Source organism: Nicrophorus vespilloides, unplaced genomic scaffold, assembly GCF_001412225.1.
Source record: "Nicrophorus vespilloides isolate i.1.1-1 unplaced genomic scaffold, Nicve_v1.0, whole genome shotgun sequence".
Taxonomy (NCBI): Eukaryota; Metazoa; Arthropoda; class Insecta; order Coleoptera; family Silphidae; genus Nicrophorus; species Nicrophorus vespilloides.
Genome location: NW_017096295.1, coordinates 135228 through 160363, shown reverse-complemented (window position 1 = coordinate 160363; position 25136 = coordinate 135228). Strand labels below are relative to the sequence as shown.

General features: G+C 36.6%; 10 protein-coding genes across 16 annotated transcripts; 5 read left to right on the top strand and 5 right to left on the bottom strand.

Annotated features, from left to right (window-relative positions):
- Positions 1 to 4342: 4342 nt before the first annotated feature.
- On the top strand, positions 4343 to 5187 carry LOC108556564 (succinate dehydrogenase [ubiquinone] cytochrome b small subunit, mitochondrial-like). Its single transcript, XM_017912733.1, has 3 exons — positions 4343 to 4518; positions 4592 to 4883; positions 4939 to 5187. The coding sequence occupies exons 1-3, from the start codon at positions 4476 to 4478 to the stop codon at positions 5126 to 5128; spliced, it is 525 nt and encodes a 174-aa protein (XP_017768222.1). The 5' UTR covers positions 4343 to 4475; the 3' UTR covers positions 5129 to 5187.
- Positions 5188 to 5221: 34 nt separating this feature from the next.
- Positions 5222 to 5851, top strand: LOC108556565 (putative succinate dehydrogenase [ubiquinone] cytochrome b small subunit, mitochondrial). Its single transcript, XM_017912734.1, has 3 exons — positions 5222 to 5295; positions 5352 to 5589; positions 5643 to 5851. Exons 1-3 carry the CDS (start codon positions 5253 to 5255, stop codon positions 5830 to 5832), a joined length of 471 nt encoding a protein of 156 aa, XP_017768223.1. The 5' UTR covers positions 5222 to 5252; the 3' UTR covers positions 5833 to 5851.
- A 111-nt stretch (positions 5852 to 5962) lies between these two features.
- Positions 5963 to 7025, bottom strand: LOC108556563 (phosphatidylglycerophosphatase and protein-tyrosine phosphatase 1). The gene is made up of 4 exons (XM_017912732.1): positions 6573 to 7025; positions 6442 to 6519; positions 6176 to 6385; positions 5963 to 6116 (listed from the first exon to the last, which is right to left on the bottom strand). Exons 1-4 carry the CDS (start codon positions 6708 to 6710, stop codon positions 5979 to 5981), a joined length of 564 nt encoding a protein of 187 aa, XP_017768221.1. The 5' UTR covers positions 6711 to 7025; the 3' UTR covers positions 5963 to 5978.
- Positions 7026 to 7196: 171 nt separating this feature from the next.
- Positions 7197 to 8348, bottom strand: LOC108556551 (mitochondrial GTPase 1). Its single transcript, XM_017912714.1, has one exon. The coding sequence runs from the start codon at positions 8213 to 8215 to the stop codon at positions 7259 to 7261; it is 957 nt and encodes a 318-aa protein (XP_017768203.1). The 5' UTR covers positions 8216 to 8348; the 3' UTR covers positions 7197 to 7258.
- Positions 8349 to 8433: 85 nt separating this feature from the next.
- On the top strand, positions 8434 to 11778 carry LOC108556550 (RNA-binding protein 4.1). 4 transcript variants are annotated; one of them, XM_017912711.1, is made up of 4 exons: positions 8434 to 8529; positions 8598 to 9346; positions 9679 to 10041; positions 10322 to 11470. In XM_017912711.1, exons 1-4 carry the CDS (start codon positions 8527 to 8529, stop codon positions 10380 to 10382), a joined length of 1176 nt encoding a protein of 391 aa, XP_017768200.1. In that variant the 5' UTR covers positions 8434 to 8526; the 3' UTR covers positions 10383 to 11470. The 4 variants fall into 4 exon arrangements, with proteins under 4 accessions (XP_017768200.1, XP_017768202.1, XP_017768201.1 ...); XM_017912713.1 differs by lacking the exon at positions 10322 to 11470 and adding an exon at positions 11697 to 11778 and having other exon boundaries at positions 8442 to 8529; positions 8595 to 9346; XM_017912712.1 differs by having other exon boundaries at positions 8442 to 8529; positions 8595 to 9346; positions 10330 to 11470.
- An 836-nt stretch (positions 11779 to 12614) lies between these two features.
- Positions 12615 to 13277, bottom strand: LOC108556552. The gene is made up of 2 exons (XM_017912715.1): positions 12968 to 13277; positions 12615 to 12910 (listed from the first exon to the last, which is right to left on the bottom strand). The coding sequence occupies exons 1-2, from the start codon at positions 13271 to 13273 to the stop codon at positions 12638 to 12640; spliced, it is 579 nt and encodes a 192-aa protein (XP_017768204.1). The 5' UTR covers positions 13274 to 13277; the 3' UTR covers positions 12615 to 12637.
- Positions 13278 to 14217: 940 nt separating this feature from the next.
- On the top strand, positions 14218 to 20187 carry LOC108556561. Its single transcript, XM_017912731.1, has 6 exons — positions 14218 to 14333; positions 14397 to 14518; positions 14577 to 19091; positions 19151 to 19293; positions 19352 to 19571; positions 19629 to 20187. The coding sequence occupies exons 1-6, from the start codon at positions 14316 to 14318 to the stop codon at positions 19891 to 19893; spliced, it is 5283 nt and encodes a 1760-aa protein (XP_017768220.1). The 5' UTR covers positions 14218 to 14315; the 3' UTR covers positions 19894 to 20187.
- Positions 20188 to 20297: 110 nt separating this feature from the next.
- Positions 20298 to 21662, bottom strand: LOC108556535 (abscission/NoCut checkpoint regulator). The gene is made up of 4 exons (XM_017912687.1): positions 21520 to 21662; positions 21272 to 21450; positions 20971 to 21208; positions 20298 to 20912 (listed from the first exon to the last, which is right to left on the bottom strand). Exons 1-4 carry the CDS (start codon positions 21565 to 21567, stop codon positions 20394 to 20396), a joined length of 984 nt encoding a protein of 327 aa, XP_017768176.1. The 5' UTR covers positions 21568 to 21662; the 3' UTR covers positions 20298 to 20393.
- Positions 21663 to 22078: 416 nt separating this feature from the next.
- Positions 22079 to 25109, bottom strand: LOC108556554 (NF-kappa-B essential modulator). Of its 4 annotated transcripts, none has more exons than XM_017912720.1 (6): positions 23725 to 23824; positions 23149 to 23585; positions 22650 to 23096; positions 22416 to 22589; positions 22232 to 22342; positions 22079 to 22182 (listed from the first exon to the last, which is right to left on the bottom strand). In XM_017912720.1, the coding sequence occupies exons 1-5, from the start codon at positions 23807 to 23809 to the stop codon at positions 22232 to 22234; spliced, it is 1254 nt and encodes a 417-aa protein (XP_017768209.1). In that variant the 5' UTR covers positions 23810 to 23824; the 3' UTR covers positions 22079 to 22182. The 4 variants fall into 4 exon arrangements, with proteins under 4 accessions (XP_017768209.1, XP_017768207.1, XP_017768208.1 ...); XM_017912718.1 differs by lacking the exon at positions 23725 to 23824 and adding an exon at positions 24869 to 25109 and having other exon boundaries at positions 22080 to 22182; XM_017912719.1 differs by having other exon boundaries at positions 22080 to 22182; positions 23700 to 23781.
- Positions 23890 to 24862, top strand: LOC108556556 (adenosine kinase 2-like). The gene is made up of 2 exons (XM_017912721.1): positions 23890 to 24119; positions 24169 to 24862. Exons 1-2 carry the CDS (start codon positions 23968 to 23970, stop codon positions 24848 to 24850), a joined length of 834 nt encoding a protein of 277 aa, XP_017768210.1. The 5' UTR covers positions 23890 to 23967; the 3' UTR covers positions 24851 to 24862.
- Positions 25110 to 25136: the final 27 nt, after the last annotated feature.

Below are 25136 nucleotides of genomic sequence, written 5' to 3'. Positions count from 1 at the left end.
GGACCTTACCGACATCGACGCCTTTGACGTACACCCCCACATGCAAATTAACCCATATCCTTAGTATATTATTTTGTATTTGGTACGTCCTCTTACATATAAGACGACACTTTTGTTATTTTAAGTCAGTCCTAGTCCTAGTTAGTCCGAGACTCATGTGAGTCCTAGTCCTATGAAGAGTCTCAGTCCTAGTAATAGTTCTAGTTTACTCTACTCTTGACCAGCAACCTATGCTTGTAGCAACTGCTAGATTAAGAATTTCCAGCATCTAAGTGTTAATTAAATACTATTATTACATTGACTCCACATCGACAATACTACAATTTTTTCCAGTGTCCAGAGATATTCCATTCCAATTAACATTTTTCATTGTTTTTTTTTTCAATTAAAGTAAAGATTTCAATATATTTCACATTTATTGTAGTATTTGGATCATCTCTACGATGTAATAATCTCACTTAATATTATACATTATTGCATGATAATGATAATTTTATGACTGTAAATTGATTTATATTTGTTATGAAACATAAGTAAATCAACTAACCACATTGATAAGCTTATCATAAAAAATGCTTTCTTATTTTTTTTTTTGTAAATTACATGTCAATATATGCATTTTGCACCAAACTTAGTTACAACAAGATATATTCTTATGTAATCGATATACTATCTATCAGTCTATATTTAATTACTGATTAATCTAGATTTCAAATCTGTTGAGATACTTGAGATTTATAATTGAGAATTATTAAACTGGAATAGGAAAAACGAGAAGACGAATTGCAAATGTTGTCTTTCATTTCGCAATTATAATCTAATATATTAATTAACCAATTAGATAAAATATTGATACGACAATTTTTACTTGATTTGACATACAGTTTACTGTATTGATGGGTTGTTTTCGAAATGCACCATAAAAACCAATTTGATGAACGATAAATTTAGACAAGAAATACCGGTAATTTCGCTAATTAATTTGAATAAAATTAAAGAAAAAACAAATTAAAATTGTACTCTTTTATAGTACTCTTTTTATTGTACTCTTTTATTCAAAGTAAATTGATTAGAATTTTAACTAATTTATCTACACATTTTTATTGATCCTAATTTAGAACTAAAGTGCAATCGACCGAAGTCTAATTCAAATTCGATTTGAGGTCTAAATCGATGATTAATTTTCGTTCAAATCAAAGTGTATTTATTTATTTTATTTTTTTTACTATTTATATATCCGAATTATGTGTATCAATACTTTTCTACTTTAATCTAGACTTATTCAAAGTCCAATTATTGCTCGGTTGACTAATTGAAACAAAATTTATTTTGATTACGATATTCATTACTAAACATTTTCTAATAGAATGTGTTTTATTATTATTAATTTAACTAAAAAAAAATCTTAATCAAGTCAATTTACAATGAAAATAAGATAAATTAAATATATATTAAAGATATTAAGAAAAAAAAGTGACAAAACAAATAAACCATGAAATTATAATAATCTAATTATGTATTGATATATTCTCACGTTCAATTTATGGTATTCATTCAAAATATTTAATACTTATTGTATTACTTAAAAATCAACATAACAAGGTTTAATGAAGATGTCGTTTCGGAAACTCTTCAAGTACCTTGAGTAAATGTTGATCCACGAAATTCGTTGTGTTTGCTTTATCAATTAAAAAAAAATTACTTGTTTGTCTTGGATCTCTTCAAAATTTCCGTCTTATTAAAATATTGAAATTTTTATTAATTTCAATTAAGAAAGTGTATTTTTGCAGTTAGATTTCTTATTTTTTTCACTGATTGAAGCAAGTATTGTAATATTATTGTAATATCGAGATGAATCGTGGAGTAGAAGAGTTTGTTTCGTCGGCGGTTGGTTGGGGCATTACCATTGGGATAAAGAGACGGTTGTTTGCTGTGAGAAAGAGATGATTGAAGAGGAGACCGAGAGAACCAAAAATAATAAGGAGCACAAAAAGAAAAACTGACATATCATTGTCTACACAATGTAAATGGTTTGTTTGTTTTTTAATTACTTAAATCGAATGCCTGGGATGCTGACCGAGGTCTTCTTAGAAGTTGTCAGGAGGCGAGGACGTGCTTCAACGAGCGCCAACCATCTCGTTACAGTCAATACTCAACGAGCTGAGCCTGACATAATTGGCGTTTCTTCTCTCCTCTCCTCACCACTCACCTCACCAATCAATCTCCCACTTCTTTCGCTCACCAAAATTCAAAAACAAAACCCACACGAACAACAACCGACGAATGAAAATTAAATAACATTCCAGTTGTTTTATCAAAGTTTTGTCAACTTAACGCTTCAATATTTGCCTTCCTCCAATTAAGTCAATGTATGCGTAGATGTATATTGTGTAAACGATCTATCTCGCACTCTTTATAGCAGTTTTTGGAACGACGATTCCAAGGAAAACACAATGTTACACAGAAAAGCACACAAGTTTTTACGATTATTTGTGCGTCGGCTCTTCCCCCTTTCTTTTTCATTTCGCATCCCCCGATTCACATTCCTAAACGTATTTGACACAGACGTGTGAAATATTACACACGAACACGCGGGTTTTCCTAGCGTACATGTGTACATTAGCTCGTTTAGTTTTACAAATAAAATACAACAAGAAAACAATCTTCAAATCTGTAATATTTTATAGAATTTAGGAAATTATTATCCTACATATTATATTTTACAAATAAATACATTTAATGTTTAAAAAATATACAAATTAATGTTTAAGAATCTTTAATTTATCTTTTTTAATTGAAAATTTTTAATATTATTTTCTTTTATCGCTTTAAAAATGATCTTTCATCACTTGAAAAATGGTACTAGAAGACCATTTAATTAGTAAATATTAATTATATTAATCTATTGTAGTTCACTGCTAGTAAAGGAATAGTGATAATATGGTATAGAGATTGACGTCGATAAAATATATCATCAGGAGAATCGATGTAATTAATTGAGATAAAAAGCGTGCGATGTAATGCATATATCAATGTTTATTAATCAATTAGCGTGCAGATCGAGCAAATGAATATTATCGTCGAATCTGCGCTGCGCAATCTGCTGGGATAGAATGCAATTAAGGTGTTTATTGGAGGCGAGAAGAATGGCCCTTTTGTACCGTAGCAGCGACTTAATCTTCGGTTTATTCAAATTCGTCGGAGTCGGAGTTCTGGTGGAGATTTGCCACCGAAATGAAACCTTTATACCGTGGTATTTGCACACACACGCGCGCTTCGAGAAGCGAAGAGAAGAGAACCTTCATAAATTGTGAATCGTATGTCTTGGACAGCCGCTGCGACCCCGGGACATAAAGACGTGTCCCACCGCCTCCCGCTGCGTTTATTTACCCCATTGGCCAGGAAGAATCGATACCCTTTTTTTATTATTGTCGCATTTTATGTCCCACTCAGGTATAATTATTATATTACGCACACACACACACATACATTGCTACCATTGCTACTTTACGACCTGCAATTATGCATGTACAATGCTTGAACAGCAATTCATTACGGACCGCAAAAGAACGCTTCAACACTCATCATTCTTCGTTCCCGCACATTTCAATTATAATCAAACGACGTAATTACAACTGAAAGTTTTAAAACAATAACATTTAAGCTTTCCCGACACATATGTTTTATGTATAAGTTTTATATAATATGCCCAAGTATCATACTCAATATCAATCACATTATAAATTAGTTTTATAACGTAAAGAGATACGATACTTATTAATAGTGTTATTAGGTAGTTTTTGAAATATTTATCATGTAATTTTATGATTAGTCTAATTTTTTTTCTTTATTAAAATTTTTAAACACTTCAAGAATATTTAGTTAATAAAATTTTAAATTTCATGTGTTTTTCATTAATTAGGCGATTCAAATTAAAAGTGATTTATTTTAAATTATGTACTATCTATATCAGATACTTTAAATGTTGTATTCTTAAATTAATCTAATTTAAGTTTCATCTTCTTTTCTATTTGAATGTTATTATTGATTAATCAAATCATTTTTAGAATCTGTTTTTTACATCATTTAATTATTCAATTAGTCTAGTTTTCTAAAATATAATAATTATTTATCACTATATAAATAATTGCTGGTTTTTAACAAATTTGTACAATTATTATAGGCAACTTGTTACTCACAAAGATTTTTCTTCACTTATATTATTAAATAATCTATGTAATTGCTAAATTTGCACTTAAATAAGAATCATTTGTAATCGAAATTAAGTATTCATTTTAATTTGCTACAAATATGTAAGCATTAAAGAACTTCCTTAGGATACCGTCAGATGTCTACCTGTGTAGATGTCATCTACCTATTATTAAGCCCTAGCAATCTATAGATTTATTTTGCTGAAAATCTTCGGGTTTTTTAATTTTTAAATTGCTTTAAATTGAAGCTAAGAACAACGAACGATGGCTCTTTCCCTCATCGTCAAGAGCGCAGCGAAACCGCAAAGTAAGTACACGGATTTTCGAGTATTTAAACTAAAACTTTGCTAAATTACATAACCAATTCATGCATATTTCAGTAATGCAAAATTTGCTGCGCCATCCCAGCAGTTTGCAGTTCTCCCAGTTGACCCAGCAATCACAGAAGGGCCTCAATCTTACCAAGAAATGCACAAACTTTATGAAAGCCAATCGAACACTCTTTGTGTCTGCTCCACTGAGGTCTGCAGCCAAAGGAGACCACACTAAGCTATGGACCATGGAAAAGGCCCTGTCTGCATCCCTTCTTGGTATAGTCCCAGCTGCTATCATGATGCCAAACCCCATTTTAGATAATTTACTGGCAACTGCTGTGGTCATCCATTTCCATTGGTATTTACATACTTTCTTTTCATGAGCAAATTGTTATTAAATTTATGTTTTTTAGGGGATTGGAGGCTTGCGTTGTTGATTACGTTAGGGCCATCTTGTTTGGAGCGGCGGCGCCGAAATTAGCTCTGGGTGGCCTTTACTTAGTCTCTTTCCTTACTTTGGGTGGACTCCTTTACTTCAACTACCACGATATCGGTCTGGGCAAGGCTATCCGTAAAATCTGGGCCTTGAAACCAAATAACTAAAGTTTCAAACTGTATTATATATTTATTGATATGTTACAATAATAATTTAAAAAAAAAAACAAAGTAGAAAATATTTATTTCAAAGAGGGCTGTTATTATTTCGTATTGTGTCAATAAAGTGGAGATGGCTTTTCATAGATTTGCAGGAGCATTAGCCAAGAAGGCCTGTGAGTAAATTATTGTGGTCTGTATTGTCCATGATTATTGACCATTTTTTTTACAGTCAAAGTTTCTTTTGCTAATACACTTTTGCCTAAACTTGATCAACGCTTTACTAGACATGATGTGAGATGTGCTCATACTCAAGTGAAGAAACTCGCACCAGATGATCATAGACTTATTTGGAAACTTCAGAGACTATGTTCAATATGTTTGATTATTGCATTGCCAATAGACGTGATGTACCCCTGCTTGCTTTTCGACAATTTGTTTGTTTTGTTGATGGCTTTGCATTCGTTTTGGTTAGTATTTTTATCAAATTAGCTGCGTGTATTTTACTTTAATGTTTTGCAAGGGGAGTCAACGATACAATCGCCGATTATTGTAGGCCTATACTTTTTGGACCGTACTTTCGCAAAGCATGGCATGCGATTTGGTACATCACCTGGACGGTAGGCTTCAGCGGTCTACTTTATCTGAATTTCATGGATATAGGATTTGGTAGGGCGCTTTATAAAATTTGGAGACTGGAGCCAAAGGATTGACCATCGATTTATTCGTGTAAACGTGGATAAAAACAACACCTATTATTATCTAAATTATGATTGCCAAGACCTAGCTTAGAGTATTGTACTAAATATTATTGTCATAAATAAAGGAATTGTAATGGTTATAAATTATAGGCAATACATTATTCTAATAATTTCGTATGCGGTATCACGTCTGTATAGAAAGTCTTCAGGGCCATCCATTGCGCCCGATGAAGCAGAATGTGCGGTCTCTCGAGCCTCATGTGGTCCACAGCCTGCTCCGGAGTCCATTTGTTCCGCTGCAAAATAAATTTACGTTACTTCCAGTTTCTTCCATCATTTCAATGTATTTCATTACAGCCATCAAATAGCATCCAACCAGAGTTGCACTTCTTGTCCTTCCAGCTTTGCAATGGATATACACCGATCTATCATGAAAATCACTTTTTGTCTCTGGCAGAAATTTATTGATAAACTTCACACCCCTGACAAGCTTCTCTTGGTCTGGAGTTTCAAATATATCTGTTGTTGGTAGCTGCAAGAACTCTACACCCACAGACTTCCATTTCTACAAGCGAAAAATCATAATTCAAAATACATTAAAAGCATTGAATTTGAACATACCTCTGCATCATTGGCCAGCCACAGTTCATAGTCTTCGTTCATAGAAATCACAGCTTTGACTCTTTCCTTCTCGACCAGCTGAAAAATGAATGGCTCAGCTATGGGTTAACCTATTGGTTATGGACACCTACTTCGTGGGTTATGCTTGGAAAGGGGAGCGCCCCAAGGATGACGGTGTCGTCGATCCGGTTGTACCACATTCTCGAGGTGCATTTCTCCATAAAGATATTGTACATGAGCGTGGGGTAAAAAGTAATCCTCGCAAACATGTTTGGTTCTCGTTACAAATTCGTGGTTTTCGATTGAGCGTTTCGATTGATATGTTCCGTTTATTTGTCACTGGTAATTTCACAGCGTGGCGTACGTTTTCATTGAACTTTCTTCGTTCTAACGCGATGAGGATGACACACTTTCTGAACTATCACGACCTCCATCAACGCACACACACCACCACACAATTTCAATGGTTATGATTCAATAAAAATGATCAACATAAAATTTCTCTTATGAATGGGAATTCCCAACTAAAATCTAATTAGAAATCGTAAATACAGGTACTCTCGACCTTGAATTCACTGTTATCTAATATTTGCATACACTTCACAGAATTTATCTATAATTGACTACATAATTAAAATGTGCACTTTAATAAGTTGGACTGCAATTTCGTAGTTTGAAGCTATTTGCAATAGCATGCTAAAAGATATCCACATAATACTATTATATGAAAATTTATATATATATATAAGATGAAGGTAACTTTAATGAAATGCATGAGATGGTGTAAACATTAAAAGGCTATTTATTAAACTATGAATCAGAGGAACTCCTCGTCGAGCATTAATTTTCCGAGTTCTCCAATCCTGAAACTCTTAATCATGAGTTTCGCTGCGGCGTCTAAATTGGGTCTCTGCACGTACATCCCGGCAGATGGGTCTTTGAACTTTAGCATTTTTCCATTGTTCAACGCTATTTGCGTTAAGACTTCCAGAATATCGTCGGTGGCCTCTTTCAAGCCAAACACCTGGACGTACTCGAAATGCTGAAATTTGTTCAACCAATAAAGTAAATAATCAGCAATAGTAGTCTCCCCAACGAGATGATCTTCGATTGTATTACAGAGGGCCAACTTTAAACCGACTTCGGTATTTGGAATATTTGGCGTAAGGATTCCCGGCGTGTCCAGCATATAGGATAACGGTTTTTCAGAGATTTTAATTTTCATCAAAACGCTCCTTGTTATTCCAGGTCTAGCTCCAACCTGTGAAGCATTTCCTTTCCTTAGAAACCTGTTTCTCAAGCAATTCGTCAAAGAAGACTTCCCAACATTAGGCACACCAATCATCATCACACAGAAATCTTCCTCTCCGCTCCTGTTATATCTATCAGATTTATTGATCAATTCTTGAGCCAATGGAAATAGTTTCTTTACACCTGCATCATTACTAAGTTTGCAGTTGGTGAATATCACATGCTCACATTCGTTCTTCAACTTTGTCTCAATTTGCTTCTTAATACGACTATCAATGAGATCCACTTTGTTCAGGATCAGTATGTGAGGTTTAATGCCAGATATGGTGTATTTGAAGTCTGAATTCCTGCCAGAGAATGGGATGCGGGCATCATGAATTTCCATCACACAATCAACTTTTTTCAGTCTCTGTTGCATCTGCTTCAGGCCTTTCCCCATATGTCCTGGAAACCATCTCAAGGATTCCTTGTCTACCACTTTGAATACACTTCGGAAAGATTCTTTAGCTAACTTTTGAGACATCTTTATTACAGGTTATGTTTATGTACTAATTGTTAATAAAACATTTACAAATACGTATTACATTCATTCCGTAATCTTCTTTGGTTTGCTGCTAAACTTTCTTGTAATAAATACAGGGAAAAGGTGGTAAATATAATTATAAATTATGATAACATTTCCATATGGAGCGATTGGTAACATTGATTTAGTTCGTTTTTCTGTTGGTATCATCTGTTAAGGCGTCCCTTTAAGCAAGCCAAGCCACGGCGCCATTTTAGTAATCTTATTTTCACATCTTCTTTTGTGTTTGATTCTTCATAATTCAATTCGCAATGGTAAGTTTATTTCTTTATGTATGATTAATTCTCCGTATTTATGTATCTAATTTATGGTATTTAAGCAGAGTCGCCGCTCAGAGCATACGACCAAAGTGTTTGTCGGCAGCTTGCCGCCAAATGTAACTCCTGAAGACCTGAAGCAACTTTTTGCTCCCTATGGCGCGATTGCAGAGTGTGATATCGCGAATCGCTGCGGATTTCTCCACCTGGAGGACAAAGATTTGGCTGAGAAGGCGATCACCGAGCTGAACAACACCACCTTTATGGGCGGTCGAATTTCCGTCGAAAAGGGTAGAGTCAAACCTAGAGGATCGGACAGAAGGATGCGAACTGGAAGGGGCGGACCTATGGGACCCAGAAAACGTGATATGGGGCCTTATTCTCGTGAAGGCAACTTCCCGCCGCGCGGTCCAAGGAATGGAAGTTACGGCAGAGAGTTCAATGCCTATGACGATTTTCATGGAGATTATGGAAGATTTGATGATGGATATGATAGGCGTCCACCTATGTACGATGACAGACGAGGCGGCGGTTACATGGATCGCAGACCATTCAATGGTTATGATAGGAGGCCCTACAGTGATGATAGAGGTCAATACGATGAGCCTCCTAGGGCTGCTTATGATGACAGGAGGATGCCCCCAGCTGGACCTAATTCATTTGATGAACGTAGACCTCCTGTTGTGGATCGCAGACCTTTGATTGATGAGCAGGCTATGGGCCAAGGGACAGCTAGACCTCCAATGCCAGGTTATGACAGGAGTGTAACAACAAGTGATATGTTCAGCAGAAGGGACTCTGCTCCAAAACCAATGTAAGTTTTATTCACTCATATTGAATACTATTACTAATTTAGTTTTCATGTATCATAAATCATATAATGATGGAATGTCAGAAGTTTATATTAGTGTAACTTTGATATTATAGAAAATAATTAATCAAGTCATTATTTTCAAATAATGAAAATATAATGATGTTTACAAAAAGTTTATGTACAGAAAGTGACAAGCAAGTGAATTAGCTATGGATGATGTAAAAGCATATTAAAAGGAGGATACAATAATAGGAAATTAGCAATTACAATAATATATTGTTTTTTGTGGAATACGGAAATTGATAGAAAATCTAATGCAAATATTGTTTTAGTTCTAACAATTACGATCGCCAGAGCCAGACCAGCTACGGTACAACTTATGGTGTGACTGCTCCAAATGGCGGTTACGGTGTGGCGATTCCCGATGGCGTGTACGGAACCCCTGCGGCCGGAAATTACGGCCAACAAGCAGTAGGAGGGTACGCGGATACCAGAGGTCAGACGACTGCTGCCTCCTACATGGACAACAGGGGTCAATCGCAGCAGCAGGCCGGCACCATGGCCGCAGGCTTCGGGACCGTCCAAGGCTCCTCCTACAGCACTACCCCTGTGGGCGGCTACGGTGATAATTACGGTGTTCGTCCACCGACCAATACTTACGACACCGCTTATCCTCCACTACCTCAGCAGAGAGGGTGAGTGTCGTTGATGACTTAGATTTAGGATAAAGAGAAACAAACTTCTTAAAGAAAAAAAAAATACATTAAATTGCGCCCGGATTGATCACAGACTTGAACATCTCTGCGCCAAAAATCGACCGCACCGCTACCAAACAAAAACCTCCCCCCCCCAACAAAAAAAATATAAAGAAAAACCGTCACATCATATCCATCAGTACACGGCGTGTTCACTTGTACTACCATAGTTCTGCTTTTTGCCTCTGAAATATTGTGTATATTATGTGTATATTTTTAGTTTCGCAGGTGGTAATGCCCAAGGCCCCCATAGAGATATGCCACCAGTCCGCAGGTATTAATTCGGGGCGCATTAATCGGAATAATCATAATCGCGGAACGTAAAATTAAGCGGAATTCGTAAACATACGTATACATGAACATATACATACATTTTAAATTAACAATTAGACGATCGATTCGAAAAGATTAAATGTTTCCACATTGGAATTGTAAATCCAGATCAGTACGCAAAACTACTGCAAGGATTGCCTGTAATTATTAACTTACTTTTGTTGTATAAGGAAATTTATTAGTTTAGTTTTTTTTTCATACTTGCACTGTATTAAAAAATGGTCATTTGAAGCGTTTGTTTTTGTTTTCTTTTTTTTTAATAACTGCTTCTCCGGAGCAGTGATGGGCGGTCCATTTGTCCCGCACGTGTTTCGAACTTATTGCGATCAATAAAATAACAATGTAGCCTCGTGTTTGCGTCTTTTAAACTAAATCAATTATCGACAATTAAGGTGTCCACATAAGAGTAACGCCCTGAAACTAATCGTTTGGTGAGTATTTTAATTTTGTTTTTTTTTACCATTACCTAGCCTCTACCTTTTTTTCTCATCTATCATTCGCAAATATCTTATCGATCTCCTTCATTCAGTCGTTATTCGGTAACTACTTTTAGACACATCGTTTCTCGCAAATTGTTTAGAAGCCAATAATTGACGAACACAATTTTGATTAAGTGTTTTTTAACAACCAAAACAACCCCAACCATTTCTATGGAAAAAAAGGTTTGCTCATCATTGCTTCGGAAGAGTCCTTTCGCAAGTCTAATAAGATGATTAGGATTCAATATGATGATGTTTTTCGAGCGTTTATTGCGTATGTGATACACGGAGATGCGGCGACGATGGTGTTTTTCTTTTGTTGTTTTGGATTTGGCGCAAATCGTTGGTTTTTGCTTCACTAATGGAACGTTAAAAAAATGGTATTTGCGGCAAGTTGTTAAAAAGCTATGAAGAGGGTTTTTTGTCGAAGAGAAAAATCTGTGAATTTCTGCGGCCTCTCCTACGCACACACACACAGCGCTCGCTCTAAGGGGGATGATTGCGTTCCGGACCGAACTTTGCGTCTATTTAAACACAAGGTCCGACGAAAAAAAAAAGCAAGGTGAGAAATAATGTTGTAAATGTACCCAATATATTATATATCAAAATAATAAGTAAAAAGTACCATAATTTTAAGAATATTGCGCGAGTGGATTTTTTTTTTGTAAATTGCGGCCCATTAATTGGAATAAAATCAGTTAAAAATATACAAATTAAATTCGCAAAATTCTCTGCCTTGAAATGCATTGTTCTAATTGAAATGTGGCTTTTCTACTTTTACAGGTGACCATAATACGGAAAGGAGCACCTAGGAGTTGATAATTATCGAATTGCTATGATGGTAACAGCAGAAGAAGAGGATTAGATTTTCTGTCTGGAGATGGTCGGGCCGTTATACACTCCCATGGTGTCGCGAGCTTCGTCAACCAGCTCTTCGTCTTCCTCTTCTCGCGCTCTCATCTCCTCCTCGATCCTGCGGAGCTCGGCCTCGATTTCCCGTCGTTCGATCTGCGTGTCTACCCTTCCCAGCAGGTCGATAAGGGTTGCACGAGCCTCTTCCTCGGCTCTTTGCCTCTGCAGCGTAAAAAGCAATTGAATGGAATAAATGGAACGAGAGCGAAAAACATACCAATGCCAGAACGGCTAATCTGTGTCGTTCCTCCAACAGTGCTTCGATTTCCAATTTCCTCGCTTCGTCTACTTCCTGGTTATACCGGTATTTGAAGAGCCAATGTGCCAGGTAGTGGATAGGATCTTTTGGTTGTTTGGCCGTGATCTCAGATAGACCCAGAGTCAAGGCCATTCCTAGAACACTCTTCAAGTAGTGGACGTCCGTTGAGGACATCGATGTTGCAGTAGTGGCTGACGAGAAGAAATTGAGCAAATCAGGAAAAAAGGTTAAAACAATGAATTATAAACGGAACCAGCTGATGAGGAAGACGTGGTCATGGATTCGGTCTCGGTGGCATAAGACTCAGCGTCGATCACGGCGTCAATATCGACATCCTTCAGGAGACCCAGTTGCTCTGCTTCCATCCTGCTGTACGTCCTGCCTGCAGCCGTCAATACATTATCTGAGGAGAGGAAGTGCAGTCCCTGCATCGCGATGAACTCTTCCTCGAGACCCTCCAGGAGTCCAGCGTTCTTGCATTCCTCCATCGTGTATATCGTCCCTGAGTGGGTGCGAATCCTTCCCGATGGGGTCAGAGTTAGTTCCCGTTTCCCTAACAACACTTTGTATCGCATCCACATAAAAAAATTAGGGTCAATAAAAAAAGCAGCAGCGAGAAGCGATTACACTCTAGTTTCTCTTTGGAGGAGAGGTCGATGTTGTCCAGAAAATGTTCCCATCCCTTTTCTCCGAACAGTGCCACAGTCTTTTCGAATTCTTCCAGTTCCTTGTCACTCATCTCCACCCCGGCAATCTCCTCCATTATCGCATTATCATCGATGTTCTTCAAATTCTTCACGCTCATATTTTTATCGTCCTTCAGACTCTGAAATTATCACATTTATTAAGTAAATATTTTTGAGAATGCAACTGATAAACGCACCGAAACTTTGGTTTGCAAATTGCGTAAGCTCGATGCGTGCACCATCTCCTTCTTGGCAATTTTCTTATCCAATTCCATCTTGGCTTGTTCTATTTCCTCCGGCGTCAAATCCTTCCTTTCGTTCAAAGCTCTCCTCTGTTGTTTCAGTTTTTCCAATTCCTCATTATGCTTAACCGTATTATTTGTTATCTTATCCTCCAGGTTATTGATATCAATTGTGAGATTCTCAATCGATTCTATCCGCACTTTCAAGTACATCCTCTTCTCCTTCAGAAGCTCTAGAGCTTGACCTTTATCATCCAGCATCCCCGACTTCCTAAAAATCAATAAAATAATCAATTAGTTATCATACTAATAAGTATGCACCGTATTCACTTTTTAATTTTCGATACGTCTTTCTTGATTTCGTTTATGGACTTTTGCCTGTTTTCAATCGCGTCGTACTTCTGCTGGACATCCTTCAAGTCCTTCGTCATCGATGGAGAGACGTTCTTCGAAGGAGATGATATAATATGCGATGGCTTTGAAAGTACTTCCTTCGAACCCACAAATGTGACATCCTTCCTGGACTCCTGCAATTTCGCATTGTCTTCCGTCCCCGATTTTTTAATATCATTTACGTTTGCCTCGCTCATTCTTTTTAATTACATATTTCTTTTAAAAAAAAATTAAAAAAATTGTACAAAAAAAATATACAAAGTTTGAAGTTTCAAAAAAATATGACTCTACCTTTGAAATTTAAAAATAATCAAATTACCCATACAACTTACAATTATAACAAGATACGTCCGTCAAATTGTCATCAGATTGATTAACAATATACTAATACAAATATCACAAATCGATTAATATTTTGAATTATTATTGATACCATGATACATTTTTATTTGTATCGTGATGGACAACCAATGAGGAATTACTCATTAAAGCCCCATTATTTCCCTTTCAAAATAATCTATTTTTTTAAAGAGATCAATTTATTATTGATATAAATCTCTTTTAGCCCTATTTCTACCCCTTTCGGGTTCCCACAAATTTGTGTTGGTTATTGGGAATCGAATCAACAATCTTTTGTATTAGTTTTTCGTGATACAGGCGACCATAGCACTATAATAAATTATTTTTTAAATAATCTATCTTCCTTGTTCTACCAATGCTGCCACCTAGCGTCTTATATTCCATGATAATCTGTAAATTGCGCAAATTCGGTTGCATACGCACGTTTTTTAAGTTTTTAGTGTTGGCGTCTATGTCAACTGTCGGTTATTAAATATTTGAATCTGTGTTGTGCTTTTTGTTGATGTAGATAGTGTTTGTTTTTATATTAAAGTGTTTTGCAATTCTCGAAATGAGTAAACGATCTTCTGTGAGTGGTGTTTAGCTGTTGTTCATTTCATAAATACTTGTGCTGATTACCATAGCTTTTTAGATACTGAAACCACAGAGAACCAGAAATGCCTTCGAAGATGTTAACATGGATTCGCCAGGACCCAAAGATGGTGATACAGGAAGGTTCTCTAGGAAGGTGCGATTCAGCAGCAACTTTGTCAAGTAAGTTCACTTGATTTTCATCCATTTATTCATACATTCATTCTGCACACTTTTGCAGGACATATGTGACAGAGGATGAAGGCAAAGATACAATCTGGGATAACACTTATGAAGAAGCCATTGAAGATACAGCACAATCCACAAGTACAGAAGTTCTGCATGTAACTAACGAAAAAGAAAATGTTTTAGATAATGAACAATCATTCTTTGAGGTAGAGGATGATAAAGAAAATGATCTGAATTTCTCAGTAAACACATCACTGTTCAAAAAAGACACTGAGAAATTCACAGTTTTCAATGATGAGGAGAATTATAATAATCATAATCAGTCATTGATTGATCTGAGTATAAAATCGAAAATAGAATTTTCAAACTACAGCCAAACTTCGTTCAAACCTATAGATGTAACTCCATGGTTTCCTGGTAGGGACACTATGGTAGTAGAAAATATTCTTAAAGTCGACGATATTGAGATGACTGACAGTTATACAAAAGCTTATGAACAGTCCAATCACATTATATTTGAAAAGCAACAGAATGAATTTAGTGATAATACACGAGACTGTTTGAACATCACTCCTTCCATTCCTTTACAATATGATGAAGAAGTTTTGCTAATGGAAACATCACAAAATGAAATTGAGTTCACTGAGAATCATTCCATGTGTTTAAATGGGAATGAATTGGAATTTACTGGACTAATGTTGGAGAATCCCAAAAAACACACAGAGAAAATTGTTTACCAAGATGATGCTTTAAATGATTCAAAGTTGAAAGTTGGTGAAGCAACAGGGGATACCAGACATTTTCTAAAACAGGATATGGAATTTAGTTTTCAAGTGAATGATAAAATTACAGCTGTGAATACAAGAGAGACTATTTTGTTCTCTTCTGAAAATAACGATTTGGAATTTACTGAGAAAATTATCCATAAAGATCAAGTGGAAAAATGTAATGATGACATGGAATTTACTGTAGAAGTAGCACAGATGACTGGAAAAGATTCAAGAAAAACTATATTATTTTCACCTGAGAAAAATGATTTAGAATTTACTGAAGAAATAAGTAATAAACTAAATAATGAAAAACGTTCCAGAAAAACTATACTCTTTTCATCGGAAAACAACGATTTGGACATTACTGAACAAATAGGAAATAAAATGTTTGAAGAGCAAACTTCACGTAAAACTATACATTTTCCGATGTCCGAAGACGATATGGAATTTTCTATAAAAGTTCCACAATTGGCTGAAAATAATTCAAGGAAAACTATACTGTTTTCTTCAGATAATAATGATTTAGAATTTACTGAAAAGATAAACAATGTGGAATTTGATAAATCATTGGGATCCAGAAAAACTGCAGACATTTCCAAAACCATTCTTTTTTCAGACAAAAATAATATTTTGGAATTTGAAGATGAAGTTGTTGCATCGAATATCGTAAATAGAAAAAAATCTATTGAAATTAAGAAATACAACGTAGAGGAATCTGAGAAAATCGTGCATTTTCCAAAAGCCGATGGTGATATGGAATTTACCCAGCAATTGTCATATTTTGGGGAGAAAATCTTGGACAGGGAAAGTGCCAAGACCATACTGTTTTCCGCAGAAAACGACGATCTAGAATTGACGGAGAAAATCGAGGTGCTACAAGGTAAAACCGATCGAAATTATTTGATAGAAGAAAATGGAATGGAAATTGCGGAACAATGTGACATCGCTTTGAATAAAGTTGATTCTAGAAAGACCATACATTTTCCTAAGTCTTGTAATGACATGGAAGTTACAATGGAATTGCCCAGTTTCATTGGAAATAGGGCGGAGAAAATAGAATGTACAAGAAAAACTATATTGTTTTCTTCAGACAACAATGGCATGGAACTAACCGAGAAGATAGATTTTAAGAATGGTATTGAAAAGAAAAGCGATGTTGCTGTCACAAAGTCTTATGATGATAAAATATTGGAAGTTGGAAAACAGATAAATAGGAAAACAATTTTGTTTTCAGATGAAAATAACGATATGGAAGTTACCGAGAGAATAGATACAAATTTGATGAAAGGTAAATCTGTAATTGAAATAGATGTGCCATTAAATGATATTTTCGTAAAAAGTTCTGCACAGGTTATAGAAGAAACTGATAAAACTCATTGTTGCACATCTGCTCTTCCATGTACAGAGTTGATTTATAAAGAAACATCTGTAGAAAAAATATCTCTACCTAACACCAATATTAATGTAGAATCCAATAATCATTGTTTAACTGTGAAAAAATTGAAAGAAAATGTTGAGAATTCTAGTAGAACGAAAAGGAAAACTATTTTGTTTGGCTCCGAAAACGACGATATGGAAATTACTCAAGATTTTGATTTGAATTTGGGGAATGACCAAACCAAAGAATTTATAAAGTCAGAAGATGTTGCGAAATGTGACATGTCTAAAACAACTGATGAAGTGTTGGATGTAAATACTCATAGGGTTGAAGAGAAATCAAAGAAACAAATACCATTAGTTAAGACGAAAATTGATTTAGAAATCTTAACAGAGAAAAAAATGGATAATAATCGTTTGAAAACTGGAAGAAAAACAATTTTATTTAGCTCCGAAAATGATGGTATGGAAGTTGAGTCAATCAATTTGAAGAACACAATTGTAGATGAATCGAAAATTCCAAAATTTAGAAATACGGATCATTCAACGGCTAAACCAATTCATCAAATGTTTGATTCTAAAACAACTCATACTATAGATAAATCTACTGATCATCGTTCTGCTTTAGGATTTAAGAAGGAACGTGTTACTAGTAGAAAATTAGATGAAACAAACATTCTCCATTGTAGTTCTGATACTATGGAAGTTACTAAAACTATCGATTTGAACGTGCAACAAGATACAACCGATCGAAATAATTTGATACATGACCCAGAAGAAAATGGAATGGAAATTGCGGAACAATGTGGCATTGCTTTGAATAAAGTTGATTCAAGAAAGACTATACATTTTCCTAAGTCTAGTAACGACATGGAGTTTACAATGGAATTACCCAGTTTCATTGGAAAAAAGGGGGAGAGAAAAGAGTGTAGTAGAAAAACGATATTGTTTTCTTCAGACAACAATGGCATGGAAATGACTGAGAAGATAGATTGCAAGAATGATAGTGAGCTCACAAAGTCTTATTATGGAAAAACATTGGAACTTGGAAAACAGGTAAACAGGAAAACAATTTTGTTTTCAAATGAAAATAACGGAATGGAAGTTACAGAGAGAATGGATACAAATTTGACGAAGGAGAAATCTGTAATCAAAACAGATATGTTTGTAAAAAGTTCTACACAGACTTCAGAAGAAGCTGTTAAGAATCAATGTTGTACATCCGCTCTTCCAAATAAAACAATGCCTCTATCCAAATCCTATTCGAATAAGGAATTAAGCCAACAAAGTAGTGAAAGAAAAACTGAATTGTTTTCATCTTTAAACGATGACCTTCATGTTACGAAGCTGAACTCGACTAGGTCAGAGAATTACATGAAAAATAGTATTTGCAATCCAGTTGATTTGAGTGAAGAAAAAAAACCTAAAATCTATATTAATTTAGAATCCGATAATCATTGTTTAACTGGGAAAACTGGAAGGAAAACAATTTTGTTTGTCGCCGAAAACGACGATATGGAAGTTACCAAAACCTTTGATTTAAGTAAAGTTGATTCTCTCGTGGTTGAAGAATGTTTTAATGTATCTAGAGAAGAATCAATTATGTTGGAAGAATCTTTGATTTCGAAAGTGGATAAATTAAATGAAAACTCTAAAGAAACAGAGATTGTAGATTTGGAGATGGTAGATGATGTGATGCTTGTGGATAGATTTGATGAAAATATTTCGAAGAACACAAGATCAATTCCCGAGATGGAATCATCTAATTGCGATTTAAATAATATTCAAGGGACGTCTTATATTGACGTGGATGAAGATAAAATGAAATGCGAGGATGATACGTACATAGAAATAAGCTCGACTTGTCTACAAGGCACCGAAAGGGATGTCTCCAGTTGCGATTCGTCCACGAGGAAAAGGACGCTCGAATCTGTGCATAAATCCTGCAAAAAGTTCATCAATGCATCGAATCTCAACAGTTCCGCAGAGATGTCAAGTGAGATATCCTTTAGCGAATCCTGTGGCGACTTTTCGAGGACTGCTAACTTGACTCCTCGAGTGTCATTGAGTAACTTCGAAGCAACGGTTAACTGTACCCTCAAGCTGGATCAGACGACTATCCTGCAAGAAAGGAAAAAAGAACCCGATGATCCACTAAAAGTCATAAATCACGATCTAAACGATATTCTGAGACGCATTGGACCTATACGTACGGAGACTAAGAACTTGGAAAAATCTAACAGGATTTTAGCCGATTTTCGGAATGAAATGCGAAAGTACGAGGCACTTCTTACATACATCAGAAGTGATTTGGAGGCTCAGCAGAAGGAGGACGTGAACCCCACGGACAAACCTTTTTTTGAAACTTTGGTCGCCGCTCCGAAAACTATTCGAGAGGAAGTCAAAGAAAAGCAAAAACTGTAAGATTAGCGCTACTCTGGTCATATTTACTATATTTTCATATTTTTATTTTCTTTAGGTGCAATGGGTCTTTCAGTGCAGAATTTCCTAAGGAAAGAACGTGTGAAGTGAAAGCACTTTTCGGCACAATCCTTATCCGTATGGAGTTTGATGAAACGAAGGGCTTGGTCCAGCAAACGGAGATCGTGAATAAGCTGTCACGTAAGTACGTGCAACAATTTCAGTTACCATTCTTATCAATCTCTTTTCAATTTCGCAGTTAAAACAACTCCAATAATTCGCTACGTCCATCGTTTATTGCTGGACAAAATCAACGACATGAAGACATCCCTGGGTAACAGTTTTTCAATACTAACACTACTCGACTACATTCACTTGCATCAAGGGAAGGTACTCAGGCAACGCCAAGAGTTCGAGGAGATGTGCAAAATCTATTATAACAAGAGAAGGCACGACATCGAAATAGATGAGAACTTTATGTAAACATAATTAACTTCCATTTTCTATGTGCATTCTTAATCTCACTTTGCTTTTAGCGTGAATTGGCACATCGTGGAAGTGCGTCTCGGATTCTCCTGCATCGTGAGGATGGATCCCAGCAGACTATCATCGGAACATATAGTCATCCAGAGCGAAATTGGATACTTCAATAACTGCGAGATCCTCGAATTGGTGACGGGATGTACTAAGAGTCTCTCGGGCATCCGGATGTTCGTGGACCGAGTGTCAAGTATGCTGGTGGAGCGAGGCGAAGAAGAACACACGGCATACCTGGCCAAGTACAGTCATCTTTTTAGTTAAATGTTTTGTTTTGTGGTAATTTATATATAGATATTTAAATGTAACATAAATCATTTGCAGTTTGTATATTATATTTCCTTTGAAAGAAATTTCTACGCGAAATCTTGAATTTGAACTGTTTCAAAATTGTAGGTGAAATATAGATATAGATTATCCATAATGAAAATATTAAATTTAGCACCACCTGCTGTTAGATAGTTAATATAGGTGTTAATTGAGTTGCATATGCAAATAATTATTGTTACATGGCGCAGTTTCCTGTGAAGAATACTACTGTATCCCTTTAAAAAGAATAACCTGTTGAATTAAATATTTTATTTATACGTTAAATGTATTTATATATATATAATAAATAATGTTAATATGTGTCTGTTCCATTTCATGTGTGTGTGTGTGTATATATATAATAATCTCTTTTTAAATATAGATATATATGTATAATAATAATTATATTAATAAAATTGTTTAATATTGCCTTTGCGATAGATTTCAAGTGATTATTACTGTTTCTTCTTGTAGTACGGGATGACCTTGTGATGGGTGTCGCCCCAATTCCGGTGCGCTTCCTTGTTGCATTCCTTACAGTAAAGATCGCCTCCGCAATCCAAGCACCTGACGACTGCATCGTCATTGCAGAGGACGCACCACGGCAATTCCTCCACCTGCAGCTCATCTACGTCGTTCTCGAGAACAGCTGAAGGTGGAGCTGGCGGCGGTGGCACCACCATCCTGCTGCTACTGCTACTCGACTCCACCGGACATCTGACCTCCAATGCCACCTCGTCCATGATCTTCTTGGTTATCTTATCCACTTCATCCTCGGAGGAGCCGCCCGAATCGTGCAAATTCTTAATGAAACTACTCTCGTTCGGCCGCACTCCCTTCTCTCGTAGACTAGCCAATCTCGCCTCAATCTCCAGTTGCGGATTTTGCGCCAACTCTATATCCCTTTCAGTGAGGAACTGCTCCAGCAGAGAATCCGCTTTCTCTTGGTCACTCCTCAAGTCTTTCGCGAATACCTGAGGAATAGTAAAACAATTATTTGACTGACTGAAAATAGATGAAATGATTTATAACTTGTTGCTTGCTGGGTCCCTCTACATAGTTGTTTTCCCCTCTCAGGGTGGCCAGTCTCTGTCTGAGTTCAGAATCAGTGGGCGGTAGACCTTTCCCATCATCCTTCAACTTCTCCAAGCGATCAAGCAGCTCCAGATCAGTGGCTGATAATCCTGCTCTCAAACTGGTTAATGCATTGTTATTCCTGCTGTACATTGTAATTGGGGGCGACATTGGATTCTCAAGAGCCTCCAGTCTCCTGCAAACATAAATCCAATATGAATATTCATATGTATCAGAATGTGAAAAACTTTGAATTTACTTGAGATACGCATCAGGGGGCGCGATAGAAACAGCGGCAGCAGCACAGGAGGATCCTGCAGACAGCTTCAGGAAACAGGCCTTACAGACGCTGTGCTCTGCGAGACCTTTTCCCGGCACCCTGCACTTCTGCTTCAAGCATTTACTGCAGAAGGACAAGCCGCAAGACGAGCATCCTCCCTACAAATCCAACACCCACACACATTACAACTATTAATTAATAATTTTTCGCGGCCTCTTCATTATCACCTCTTTATGGAAGAAATTGAATTTCGTCGTACATTGATTGCAGGACATCCTTCCAATTCGCGCCCTTCACAGCCCGACTTTCCTTGTTTATCTTTCTACCCCGGAAAACGCGCGTCTCCCCGCCACATTCATTCACGACTCCATTCATTCATACTTGATTATAACTCTATTGACAGTCCCCGAGAAATTGATTATTTTCGCGCCGCAACGTTGTACACCTGCTAACCATTTGAACTACCCTCCCAATTCAAAAATCATCTCTATTCATCGATTCCCACAATCTCATCTGATCTCATCATCAATACAAAGATCTACGTTACAATACCACAAATACGCATTCTTATAATTTCACCCAATGTATACAAAGGATTACTGTAAATTTTAAATATGCAATTTGTACCTTTAAGTAAATTATGTATTAAATTTGACTGTATACCATAGTTTTTAAAAATAAACCAATTTATATATTATACACATTTTAAATTTTATTCGGTAATTGTCAGAAATATACAATACAGATATATATATCTAAATATATGAATAATTCAATAACAAAATAATATAATAGATTATCATACAAAACTAATATCTACTTAGTAAATCCATAGATAATATAATAGTAAATTCTGCGATAAGAATTCAGCACCTCTCCAGAAGGCAAGTCTACAAAACAAATAGTCGAAATTATATTAATTAATATATTATAACAAACCTATTGGGTATTTTCCAAGCATAATTCTACGTGATCTTCGAGGCTTTTGATTGATCTAAATTTTAACATGCACAGTGGACAAGTGTACGTGGTTGGTGGCGGCGAAGGCGGCTAAAATATTCCAAAAATTGTTTATTAAAAATTGTGTGCAGGATAGATTGTGTATGTAATATTGTGAACTTACGGCATGGGAGACTTCGACAAACGTGCATTTCGTTCGTAAAACTTCGATATCCCGCATCAATTGTTCATTCTTCAGTTGCATGTTCCTCATATCTATAGCCATGTCGTTTTTCTCTCGGATGATATTTTGCTTACTCTCGCGCTCAACTTTGAAGTCGTTCTTGAAAATATCCAACTAAAGAATAAAAGGAATTATTGGGGCAATTCTACGCGTTTGGATCAGGTATAGTCGTACTTGACTCTCCAGAGCAAGAGTCCGATCCGACTCCTTGGTCATATTTTGAATGCGCGTCTGTAGATCGTCGATGGTCTTCCTATTGGCATCCGCCTCTAATTGGATGGCCTTCTTCGTTTGTTTAATATCTGTCAGGCAGGACTGCGCCTCCATCAATTGCTTACGCAAATTGGCGATCTCCTCGGACTCGGCTTTGTGAGAATCAGCTTTCAAATCAGTTATCTGTTGTAGATACTTCTGTTCCTTGTTCTCAAAATCTTGTTCGCGTTCGCCAATCCTGCTGCTCAAGCACTCGTTTTGATCCAGCAACTCCTTGATGCGATTCTCCAAACCCAGGTTCTTCTCGATTTGCGCCCCAATATTTTTGCTGTACTCTAGCCTCAGCAAATCGGCATCAGAGTTCGCTCCGTCTCCGCCGACTCTCAGCCTTTGATTCTCGGTCACCAACTAAAGAAATTACACTTAATCAATGTTGCACGAGCAATGTTTATATGCTTACGGCCTCAATGTATGCTTTCGTCTCTGCAAATTTCTTCTTGTGAGAGTTTTGTACACGTCCTACGTCTTCCTGCCACTGCTTTAGCGTCTTCATGAAAATATTGTTCTGTTCTAACGTGTTCTTCAGATTCTTGTTTTCCTCTATCAATTGCTCCACCTGCCTCTGCACATCGTCATGCGACATGACATCGGAGATTGGCGCTGATGCCTCGGAGGACTGCTGCAAGGTCATGGTGCACAGGGAATCGGAGGCTTGCTGTTGCGAGTCCTCGATTACCTCGGACGAAAACTCATCAGCCCATCGAAGTTCATCCTTCTTGTCGAACTCCGAACTGAAAGAATTCTGCAGCACCACGAAAGATTCCTCATCGCTGTCTGATGGCGGATAGCAGGCGGCTGGTAGCTGGTGAAGCCCATGATTTATTCCGATGTCCATATCTACAAATGTTAATCGAAATATGAATAAACAAATTTCGGCATTTCCTCGACACCAATTTCTACTTGTATGCATTCAGGACATATGTCAAGGTTACGAAAATCGATAATAGTTACGTGAGACAGCGACGCAGAAAGATACCGGAAATATGCTCGTCGCCGGATTTGGAAACCCTCTTCTCGACTACATTGCGAGGATAGACGACAGCGATCTGCTGACCAAACATAACCTCAACGAGAATGATGCCAAGGAGATTTCGCCGGAAGATTTGCAACTGCTCTATGAAGACGTCAAAAAAAAGTGAGTATACACTGGGCGGTGTTAGCATGACCTTGAAACGTAATTTACAACTAATGCATATCCACGAGATATGGAATTTCCACCATGACACCTGGGGGTTGTACCCAGAACACCCTGAGAATCCTCCATTGGCTGTCGAAGGGAGATATCACCACATACATGTTTGGAGCAATTGGCAATGATAGCAATGGAAAATTTTTGAAGACTGAAGTTGAGAAAGCAAATGTCCAAACAAGGTATATAAAAAACATCATAGACAACAATATTTTCACCATTAAATTCTAGATATGCAACTAAGCCATTGGCAACTGGACTGATGATATCATTGGTGTTCAATCAGCATAGATCTTTAGCCGGAAACATTGGAGCCTCAGAACTGTACACTGAAGCAGATCTAAAGCATGCAGACAACATGACCATACTTAGCTCTGTTGGTCTAATCTACATGGAAGGTTTCTTCATAACAAATCGATTACCAGTTGCCAAAAACATTATGACTTTTTGTAAAAAAAACAAGAAATCTTTTGCATTCAACTTGTGTGCTTCCTATCTGGTTGAATCTTATAAGGATGCAGTTAAAGAGTTTGTAGAGGCATCAGATATTCTGTTTGGAAATCTCGATGAGTTCGAATGCCTCATGAAAAACAATGGAAAGAACGATTTCGTGTCGTACGCAAAAGAACTGGTCAATGGTACCAGTAAAATGGTTGTCATAACCAACGGTTCTGAAAAAGTGCAATGCGTCGAAGCAAGTCGCGCCACCGAATTTCAGGTGCCTACACTCCAGAATTCGAAGGTTGTGGACACGACAGGAGCAGGGGACTCCTTTGTTTCGGGCTTCTTATATGGATACATGCAGAAGAAAGACATGCTTACGTGCGTTAAATGGGGATGCCAGACCGCACAACAGGTTATCCAGTACATCGGTGTGCAATTGCCCAAAGAAGTATTCGCATTTGATAAATAAAAAGATGATTCATCTTACCTTATTAATTTCGTCTCAGCTGATATCGTTCGGTGTTCGACACTCTAAATTATTGATATGAAAACAATAAACAAATAAAAGCCCAATATTGTTGTTTTTCTTAAACGCTTCACATTTTCAACCTTCAATTCTTTTCAGGAATATATTTTCCTTAGTTTTAGGAATTATTGTGTTATTGAATTACCACTCCAGCCGTCAACAATAAAAATAAATCAACAGTGTGACCACGCGCAAATAACAAATGTGCTTCAATTCGTTGCCAATCGAA

Coding starts and splice junctions, on each gene's coding strand:
- LOC108556564 (XM_017912733.1), top strand. CDS start 4,476: ATGGCTCTTTCCCTCATCGTCAAGAGCGCAGCGAAACCGCAAA. Junction 4,519..4,591: donor GAGCGCAGCGAAACCGCAAA/GTAAGTACACGG, acceptor TGCATATTTCAG/TAATGCAAAATTTGCTGCGC. Junction 4,884..4,938: donor GTGGTCATCCATTTCCATTG/GTATTTACATAC, acceptor TATGTTTTTTAG/GGGATTGGAGGCTTGCGTTG.
- LOC108556565 (XM_017912734.1), top strand. CDS start 5,253: ATGGCTTTTCATAGATTTGCAGGAGCATTAGCCAAGAAGGCCT. Junction 5,296..5,351: donor AGCATTAGCCAAGAAGGCCT/GTGAGTAAATTA, acceptor TTTTTTTTACAG/TCAAAGTTTCTTTTGCTAAT. Junction 5,590..5,642: donor ATGGCTTTGCATTCGTTTTG/GTTAGTATTTTT, acceptor ATGTTTTGCAAG/GGGAGTCAACGATACAATCG.
- LOC108556563 (XM_017912732.1), bottom strand. CDS start 6,710: ATGTTTGCGAGGATTACTTTTTACCCCACGCTCATGTACAATATCTTT. Junction 6,520..6,572: donor TTCCAAGCATAACCCACGAA/GTAGGTGTCCAT, acceptor TTCATTTTTCAG/CTGGTCGAGAAGGAAAGAGT. Junction 6,386..6,441: donor GGCTGGCCAATGATGCAGAG/GTATGTTCAAAT, acceptor TTTCGCTTGTAG/AAATGGAAGTCTGTGGGTGT.
- LOC108556551 (XM_017912714.1), bottom strand. CDS start 8,215: ATGTCTCAAAAGTTAGCTAAAGAATCTTTCCGAAGTGTATTCAAAGTG.
- LOC108556550 (XM_017912710.1), top strand. Junction 9,347..9,678: donor GACTCTGCTCCAAAACCAAT/GTAAGTTTTATT, acceptor ATATTGTTTTAG/TTCTAACAATTACGATCGCC. Junction 10,042..10,321: donor CCACTACCTCAGCAGAGAGG/GTGAGTGTCGTT, acceptor GTATATTTTTAG/TTTCGCAGGTGGTAATGCCC.
- LOC108556552 (XM_017912715.1), bottom strand. CDS start 13,273: ATGCTGGATGATAAAGGTCAAGCTCTAGAGCTTCTGAAGGAGAAGAGG. Junction 12,911..12,967: donor ATTTGCAAACCAAAGTTTCG/GTGCGTTTATCA, acceptor TGATAATTTCAG/AGTCTGAAGGACGATAAAAA.
- LOC108556561 (XM_017912731.1), top strand. Junction 14,519..14,576: donor TTCAGCAGCAACTTTGTCAA/GTAAGTTCACTT, acceptor ACACTTTTGCAG/GACATATGTGACAGAGGATG. Junction 19,092..19,150: donor GTCAAAGAAAAGCAAAAACT/GTAAGATTAGCG, acceptor TATTTTCTTTAG/GTGCAATGGGTCTTTCAGTG.
- LOC108556535 (XM_017912687.1), bottom strand. CDS start 21,567: ATGTCCTGCAATCAATGTACGACGAAATTCAATTTCTTCCATAAAGAG. Junction 21,451..21,519: donor TCAATTTCTTCCATAAAGAG/GTGATAATGAAG, acceptor TTGGATTTGTAG/GGAGGATGCTCGTCTTGCGG. Junction 20,913..20,970: donor AGGGACCCAGCAAGCAACAA/GTTATAAATCAT, acceptor ACTATTCCTCAG/GTATTCGCGAAAGACTTGAG.
- LOC108556554 (XM_017912720.1), bottom strand. CDS start 23,809: ATGTTTGGTCAGCAGATCGCTGTCGTCTATCCTCGCAATGTAGTCGAG. Junction 23,097..23,148: donor CGAAAGCATACATTGAGGCC/GTAAGCATATAA, acceptor TAATTTCTTTAG/TTGGTGACCGAGAATCAAAG. Junction 22,343..22,415: donor TTGTCGAAGTCTCCCATGCC/GTAAGTTCACAA, acceptor GGAATATTTTAG/CCGCCTTCGCCGCCACCAAC.
- LOC108556556 (XM_017912721.1), top strand. CDS start 23,968: ATGACACCTGGGGGTTGTACCCAGAACACCCTGAGAATCCTCCATTGG. Junction 24,120..24,168: donor AAAGCAAATGTCCAAACAAG/GTATATAAAAAA, acceptor ATTAAATTCTAG/ATATGCAACTAAGCCATTGG.